We start from the raw sequence: 9,072 nt of genomic DNA, 5'->3' as shown, positions 1-9,072 counted from the left end.
GGAAAATTGAATCCTTTCTAAGAAAAGCTTATCTGTGTTCAGGTAATCTTCTTAGACCTGCTATATCATTGGCTGATGTTGCTGCAGCTTCAACTTTTTGGTTGGAGACTTTAGCACAACAAGTAACAGATCATGATTCTCATAATATTATTATTCTTCTTCAGCATGCTAATAATTTTATCTGTGATGCCATCTTTGATATTATCAGAGTTGATGTCAGGTTTATGTCTCTAGCTATTCTAGCTAGAAGAGCTTTATGGCTTAAAACTTGGAATGCTGATATGGCTTCTAAATCAACTCTACTTTCCATTTCTTTCCAGGGTAACAAATTATTTGGTTCTCAGTTGGATTCTATTATCTCAACTGTTACTGGTGGGAAAGGAACTTTTTTACCACAGGATAAAAAATCTAAGGGTAAAAACAGGGCTAATAATCGTTTTCGTTCCTTTCGTTTCAACAAAGAACAAAAGCCTGATCCTTCATCCTCAGGAGCAGTTTCAGTTTGGAAACCATCTCCAGTCTGGAATAAATCCAAGCCTTCTAGAAAGGCAAAGCCTGCTTCTAAGTCCACATGAAGGTACGGCCCTCATTCCAGCTCAGCTGGTAGGGGGCAGGTTACGTTTTTTCAAAGAAATTTGGATCAATTCTGTTCACAATCTTTGGATTCAGAACATTGTTTCAGAAGGGTACAGAATTGGTTTCAAGATGAGACCTCCTGCAAAGATTTTTTCTTTCCCGTGTCCCAGTAAATCCAGTGAAAGCTCAAGCATTTCTGAATTGTGTTTCAGATCTAGAGTTGACTGGAGTAATTATGCCAGTTCCAGTTCTGGAACAGGGGATGGGGTTTTATTCAAATCTCTTCATTGTACCAAAGAAGGAGAATTCCTTCAGACCAGTTCTGGATCTAAAAATATTGAATCGTTATGTAAGGATACCAACATTCAAAATGGTAACTGTAAGGACTATCTTGCCTTTTGTTCAGCAAGGGCATTATATGTCCACAATAGATTTACAGGATGCATATCTGCATATTCCGATTCATCCAGATCATTATCAGTTCCTGAGATTCTCTTTTCTGGACAAGCATTACCAGTTTGTGGCTCTGCCGTTTGGCCTAGCTACAGCTCCAAGAATTTTTACAAAGGTTCTCGGTGCCCTTCTGTCTGTAATCAGAGAACAGGCTATTGTGGTATTTCCTTATTTGGACGATATCTTGGTACTTGCTCAGTCTTTACATTTAGCAGAATCTCATACAAATCGACTTGTGTTGTTTCTTCAAGATCATGGTTGGAGGATCAATTCACCAAAAAGTTCATTGATTCCTCAGACAAGGGTAACCTTTCTGGGTTTCCAGATAGATTCAGTGTCCATGACTCTGTCTTTAACAGACAAGAGACGTCTAAAATTGATTTCGGCTTGTCGAAACCTTCAGTCACAATCATTCCCTTCGGTAGCCTTATGCATGGAAATTCTAGGTCTTATGACTGCTGCATCGGACGCGATCCCCTTTGCTCGTTTTCACATGCGACCTCTTCAGCTCTGTATGCTGAATCATTGGTGCAAGGATTACACAAAGATATCTCAATTAATATCTTTAAAACCGATTGTACGACACTCTCTAACGTGGTGGACAGATCACCATCGTTTGATTCAGGGGGCTTCTTTTGTGCTTCCGACCTGGACTGTAATTTCAACAGATGCAAGTCTCACAGGTTGGGGAGCTGTGTGGGGATCTCTGACAGCACAAGGAGTTTGGGAATCTCAGGAGGTGAGATTACCGATCAATATTTTGGAACTCCGTGCAATTTTCAGAGCTCTTCAGTTTTGGCCTCTTCTGAAGAGAGAATCGTTCATTTGTTTTCAGACAGACAATGTCACTACTGTGGCATACATAAATCATCAAGGAGGGACTCACAGTCCTCTGGCTATGAAAGAAGTATCTCGAATTCTGGTTTGGGCGGAATCCAGCTCCTGTCTAATATCTGCGGTTCATATCCCAGGTATAGACAATTGGGAAGCGGATTATCTCAGTCGCCAAACGTTGCATTCGGGCGAATGGTCTCTTCACCCAGAGGTATTTCTTCAGATTGTTCAAATGTGGGAGCTTCCAGAAATAGATCTGATGGCGTCTCATCTAAACAAGAAACTTCCCAGGTATCTGTCCAGATCCCGGGATCCTCAGGCGGAAGCAGTGGATGCATTATCACTTCCTTGGAAGTATCATCCTGCTTAAATCTTTCCGCCTCTAGTTCTTCTTCCAAGAGTAATCTCCAAGATTCTGAAGGAATGCTCGTTTGTTCTGCTGGTAGCTCCGGCATGGCCTCACAGGTTTTGGTATGCGGATCTTGTCCGGATGGCCTCTTGCCATCCGTGGACTCTTCCGCTACGACCAGACCTTCTGTCGCAAGGTCCTTTTTTCCATCAGGATCTCAAATCCTTAAATTTAAAGGTATGGAGATTGAACGCTTGATTCTTGGTCAAAGAGGTTTCTCTGACTCTGTGATTAATACTATGTTACAGGCTCGTAAATCTGTATCCAGAGAGATATATTATAGAGTCTGGAAGACTTATATTTCTTGGTGTCTTTCTCATCATTTTTCTTGGCATTCTTTTAGAATTCCGAGAATTTTACAGTTTCTTCAGGATGGTTTAGATAGAGGTTTATCCGCAAGTTCTTTGAAAGGACAAATCTCTGCTCTTTCTGTTCTTTTTCACAGAAAGATTGCTAATCTTCCTGATATTCATTGTTTTGTACAAGCTTTGGTTCGTATAAAACCTGTCATTAAGTCAATTTCTCCTCCTTGGAGTTTGAATTTGGTTCTGGGGGCTCTTCAAGCTCCTCCGTTTGAACCTATGCATTCATTGGACATTAAATTACTTTCTTGGAAAGTTTTGTTCCTTTTGGCAATCTCTTCTGCCAGAAGAGTTTCTGAATTATCTGCTCTTTCTTGTGAGTCTCCTTTTCTGATTTTTCATCAGGATAAGGCAGTGTTGCGAACTTCTTTTGAATTTTTACCTAAAGTTGTGAATTCTAACAACATTAGTAGTGAAATTGTGGTTCCTTCATTATGTCCTAATCCTAAGAATTCTAAGGAGAAATCATTGCATTCTTTGGATGTTGTTAGAGCTTTGAAATATTATGTTGAAGCTACTAAGTCTTTCCGAAAGACTTCTAGTTTATTTGTTATCTTTTCCGGTTCTAGAAAAGGCCAGAAAGCTTCTGCCATTTCTTTGGCATCTTGGTTGAAATCTTTAATTCATCTTGCCTATGTTGAGTCGGGTAAAACTCCGCCTCAAAGGATTACAGCTCATTCTACTAGGTCAGTTTCTACTTCCTGGGCGTTTAGGAATGAAGCTTCGATTGATCAGATTTGCAAAGCAGCAACTTGGTCCTCTTTGCATACTTTTACTAAATTCTACCATTTTGATGTATTTTCTTCTTCTGAAGCAGTTTTTGGTAGAAAAGTACTTCAGGCAGCGGTTTCAGTTTGAATCTTCTGCTTATGTTTTTCATTAAACTTTATTTTGGGTGTGGATTATTTTCAGCAGGAATTGGCTGTCTTTATTTTATCCCTCCCTCTCTAGTGACTCTTGCGTGGAAAGATCCACATCTTGGGTAATCATTATCCCATACGTCACTAGCTCATGGACTCTTGCTAATTACATGAAAGAAAACATAATTTATGTAAGAACTTACCTGATAAATTAATTTCTTTCATATTAGCAAGAGTCCATGAGGCCCGCCCTTTTTTTGGGGTGGTTATGATTTTTGTATAAAGCACAATTATTCCAATTCCTTATTTTATATGCTTTCGCACTTTTTTATCACCCCACTTCTTGGCTATTCGTTAAACTGAATTGTGGGTGTGGTGAGGGGTGTATTTATAGGCATTTTGAGGTTTGGGAAACTTTGCCCCTCCTGGTAGGAATGTATATCCCATACGTCACTAGCTCATGGACTCTTGCTAATATGAAAGAAATGAATTTATCAGGTAAGTTCTTACATAAATTATGTTTTTCTTCATTCTCTTGGTATCTTTATTTTAAAAGCAGGAATGTAAAGGTTAGGAGTCAATCTATTTTGGGTTCAGCTTCATGGATAGTGCTTGCTTTATTGGTGGCTGAGATTTAGCCATCAATAAGCAAGTGTTACCCAGGTCTTAACCAAAAATGGGCTGGCACCTAAGCTTTACATTCCTGCTTTTTAAATAAAGGCAGTAAGAACGAAAAATTGATAATAGAAGTAAATTAGAAAGTTGCTTAAAATTGCATCCCTTTAAGCTAAAACAGTATACAGAGGTTACCTATAAACCCTAACTAAACCTGTCCCTGTGCCACTGCACAATTTTGGACAAATAGGCTTCTAAAATATTGATTTGCAGCCCACATGTGTGTTTGGAATCTGGACCAATTAGAACATTACATTTTTGCACTATAATGTCCCTTTTAACTTTCCAGGTGAATTGAAAAGAGATAGCTATAATTGCTTAAAAGGCTATGAAATCCAAAAGTTTTCTTTCAGAATTCAGATAGACAAAACATTTGTAAACAACTTTTCAGTTTACTTTTACTATTATCAACTTTTTCTTCATTCTCTTTGTATCCTTTTATTGAAGGAGCAGATGAACACATTGGTAAACCAATGATAAAAGGCATATAGGTGCAGCCACCAATCAGCAGCTACATTCCAACAGATTCCAAAAGCCCAGGAACTCACTTTTTCAGAGCAGGGTGTTTTGGAGAATGCACTGCTTGTGCACAAAGTGTGGAAAGAGATCTCTCATTGTGAAACTCTGCCAGGTTAACAGGAGTGTGGTAATTTATTGATTAGGTTGACTTAAACTCCATCTACACCAGCTTTTGTGAGGCAGACGATAACTAAAAAAAACCCAGCTGATTGATGGTTGTAGTTTTTTATTCTCTTTTCAAAATACCACTTTTATGCTTACTCCATAATTTATTTTATTACTTCACCAGTGATAGAGATATTTTAGCATCATCCATAGAAACTCACTTTATAATGTGAGATCTCAAGCATTTATTGGTTTATTTTTATTTTTTTGGTAGAAAGGGTAGTGAAGTTTTGTTGACCAATTAATTGTATTTCTCTCAAAACAGTTTCTAGTGGGATTAATATTTACCATTTTTCATCATGCAAAATACATCTATGGAGCATGAGATCCCTTATTTGAAAAAGGAGTCCCTTCTGTTTCATAATAGGGGTCGTATGGATTTAGCTTTTGATGAGAAAGAGACAAGTCCAGGACCTCAACCCTTTTTTATTGCTCTTAACTTGTATAATTCATTAAAGAGACAGTCTACCTGATTGTTTTTGTTTTCTTCTTTTTTTTTTTATTCTATTGTTTAAAAAGATAGATAAAAACCTTTGCTACCCATTCCCCAGCTTTGCATAACAATCATTGTTCTATTAATATACTTTATAAACTCTAGGATTTGCTGTTTCCAATACCCCGCAGGTCGTCCATTATTACAAAAGCTTTTTACAATCTTTCACTTCAGTCAGACAGTGCTCGTTCATGTGTGCCATATTGATAAAAAAAAAAAAGTGTGCTCACTCCTATGGAAAATATTGATTATAAAGAGAACCAGCATTTATTGACTAAAATGATTGTAAAAAGCACTGAGAAAAGGGGCAGTCTTCAGGGACTTAGATACAGTTAATCAGAGGTAAACAGTAAATTAAAGGTACATGAAACACCTAATTTTTTTTTTTTTTCTTTCATGATTTAGAAAGAGCATGCAATTTTTTAAACAACCTTTCTTATTTACCTCTTGATTTGCTTCATTCTCTTGATATCCTTTGTTGAACACAGCATATCTTTATAGGCTCAATAGCTGCTGACTGGTGGCTGCACATACTGTGATTGGCTCCTCCATGTGCATTGCTATTTCTTCAACAAAGGATATCTGAAGTATGAAGCAAATTAAATAATAGAAGTCAATTGGCATGTTGTTTAAAATTGTATTCTCTATCTGAATCATAAAAGAAAAATGTTGGCTTTCATGTCCCTTTAATATATCAGTGTTGCTTATGCAAACATTTTTTAACCAATATCAATTTTTAAGATATTAAATGATTTACATTAAACACCTGCTACTTTGAGGATCATGTTATCACACATATTAAAAATTATTTCTCTTTCGGAGAAGGGGTGATGTAAAACTGTAGGTTGTCTGTCATAGCAGATGAAAACAAATCAATTTGTAAAATCTTAATCCTTTAATATATGTATGGTGAATGTTCACAATGGTAACTATCTGATTAGCTAATTCCCATATTCATGCTCTAATACTGCAGCCAACTCTTAATAGCTTTATGGCCCTTGGACACAATGCATGGAAAGAGGTCCGACAAGTTCTCCAGAAGCTGCTGGCAGCATCAGAACCCTTACTAAGGGACAATAGAGAATTGAGATCAAGGTGAGGAAAAACTGAATCCACATGAAAAGAAATTTTAACGTTGAAAAACTTGGGTTATACAACTTTTATTTATTTTTTATTTTATTTTTTTATTTGTATTAACATCCATACTGATAAACAAACATATTTTAGTTCTGTTTTCCAAATAAAATGTATTTTATATAAACAAACTTCAAATGAACAATTTTATTTAGCAAGACAAGTTCCATAAACTTGTATATAGATAGAAGCAGAAACATATACATTGAATCCATACATACTAATGAAGACAGGAATGAACCATTTGCAGAAAACAAGAACATTGTGTGCTGAATATAGTTGAAAATGTGGGGGACTAATAAAAAGCACTGTAAAACCCTAAAATGTAGGGTCTTTTATAATTGAGATAGAGCATGTGTTTGTTTTTTTTTGTTTTTTAAAATTACAACTTTTTAGTTTACTACCATTATCAAATGGTGCATTTTTTTTCCTTCAATGGATGGTGAGAGTCCATGAGTTAATTTCCTGGTCACCAGGCAGAGGCAAACTAACTCCACACTCCAGAGCTTTGAGCTTCACTACTGTCTCCTCCCACACCATAGACACTCAGTTTTCACTTGCCTCCATAGGCGTGGGGTTCATGCTGAAGTGCAGTGATCTTGATAATGTTTCATAGGGGATTCTCTAACTGTTCTAAGACACAATTTTCCCCTCAGAGTGCCTACAAAGGACCTCCTTATCTCAGTTCTTTTGACAGACTTGCATTCCACTGGAGGCATTAGTCTACTGCTATCACCCCTTCCTTAGGTAGTCCAGTGCATGGAAATGTTCTCACCTTGGATATGGCTTACCAGGTTTTACCTGAGACCTCCTTATCTGTCCTGTCAGTGGTACAAAAACTAATCGAATATTGTGATGGTGGTTGCTTACATCAACTATGAAGGGGGAACTTGCACAATTAGATACAATTGTCAGTCATATTTTTGGAATGAACAATTGGGAGGCTGACTTTCTGATTTGCCAACACCTTCATCCTTGAGAATGGTCTCTCATCAAGAGATGTTTGACCAGCTGTTGACTTGTTGGGATTTCCCAGAGAGAGACCTCATGGTGTGGAGATAGTAGGGAAGCTCAAAGCTCTCAAGTGTTGGGTTGGCTTGCCTCTTCCTGGTGGTCATGGAAAGAATAGCTCACATGTGATTATAAAAAAAATATGTTTTATGCACACTTTCTGAGGCACCAGTTTCTACTGACCATGTGCAAGAGTACACAGTTTGTACATATAGTAGTCTGTGGTTGGCTGGTGGCTTTCACATGATACAGGAGACAGGAAAATGAAAGGGTTTTGTTTGTAATTTGCCAGAAAACCCCCCAGCTATTGCATTGTCTTTCTATTATGTATTTCTGGTTATGCAGTTCTTCTGCATTGAATTGTCCTTTACATATGGAGCACTGATCCCCCTAAAATTGCATTTTTTCCCTTGTTTCTTATTTTCTTTTGTTCTATATGCAACAGACAAATGATTGATCCAATCTGTTGTAGTTTAAAGAGTTTTTTTAGCTAGCTGCATTGTATTACATTTATTAGACATTGCTCTATTATGTGTGCTTTTTGTATTTGAAATAGCTGGTTTCACTCATTGAAACCACAACCCATTATACTCTAGAATATGATCATTCAAATGAGCTGAACCTACACTATCAGACTCAGTTATTTTATTTTACTGTGACCAAAGCCAGTACTTTCATTTTAGGTGGTAGCTTCAGTAAGCAAAACCAACTATTTAATTTGAAGAATAAACCTAAAGAGGCCATTTAATATACATTTAACACTATGCAGTTGGTATAACAAATCTCTGGGAGCATATTAAGGAGACTGGATTGTGGTATACTGTCCTTTTAAGGTATTGTTTGCAGAAAAAGCCATAGTTAGAAATAAATGCCATTTTCTGGGGGCTTCATACTCCAATAAAAAGCTTCAGATTTTAAACTGGCAGGCATTGACAACCAAAATAATGTAATGTAATAATGTAATGATTCCTGTCTGCTTATCATTCTGCTACTAAAATAATTTTGTTGTGTTGCTAAATATGGGTTTGCTGGATTTAACAGTGACTTCTGAATAATAGATGTATGTGTGTGTCATTGGGAATGTAGAAAATAGTCAAATAGCCATGCACACTTTTTGAAAGAGGCTTTGTCCTTAACTTCCATTACATCAGTGTTGATGTCTGAGAGACCATACACAGAGACCGTACAGTGGGGTTAATTTATATGCATTTTTGAATCTTAAATTAGATTGTTTTCAGTTAAGCCTCCCATTGAGCCTGTGTGACTTTCCATATATTGAGTTCAACAGTTATGCACAGTTTGCTGAGAGTCTTAATGGGACATGAAACTCAAATTGTTTTCTTTCCTGATTCAGATACAGCATGTGCTTTTAAACAGCTTTCTAATTTCTATCATTTAAATGTTCTTTGTTTTCTTGTTATCCTTTGTTGAAAAGCAGGGAGGAAAGTTCAGGAGTGTGCATGTGTCTTCCTCACTATATGACAGCACTTTTGCAACAATGTTATACATGTTCAAGAACACTAGATGGCAGCACTATTTCCTGTCATGTAGTTCTCCAGACGTGCACGCTACCTATCTAGA

The 9,072-nt window shown here is 37.0% G+C and overlaps 1 protein-coding gene across 1 annotated transcript in view; it reads left to right on the top strand.

The window, feature by feature from the left end:
* The window catches only part of FAH (fumarylacetoacetate hydrolase), a 101,099-nt gene that overhangs the window by 17,957 nt on the left and 74,070 nt on the right, over nucleotides 1-9,072 (top strand). Inside the window, exon 3 of the mRNA XM_053718459.1 lies at nucleotides 6,320-6,441. Within this exon, the coding sequence (XP_053574434.1) occupies nucleotides 6,320-6,441 (122 nt within the window). The remainder of the gene's footprint in view (nucleotides 1-6,319; nucleotides 6,442-9,072) is intronic.

This window comes from Bombina bombina, chromosome 6, assembly GCF_027579735.1.
Source record: "Bombina bombina isolate aBomBom1 chromosome 6, aBomBom1.pri, whole genome shotgun sequence".
NCBI lineage: Eukaryota > Metazoa > Chordata > Amphibia > Anura > Bombinatoridae > Bombina > Bombina bombina.
Note: the sequence above shows the minus strand (reverse complement) of the source record. Positions and strands in the feature narration are given on the sequence as shown.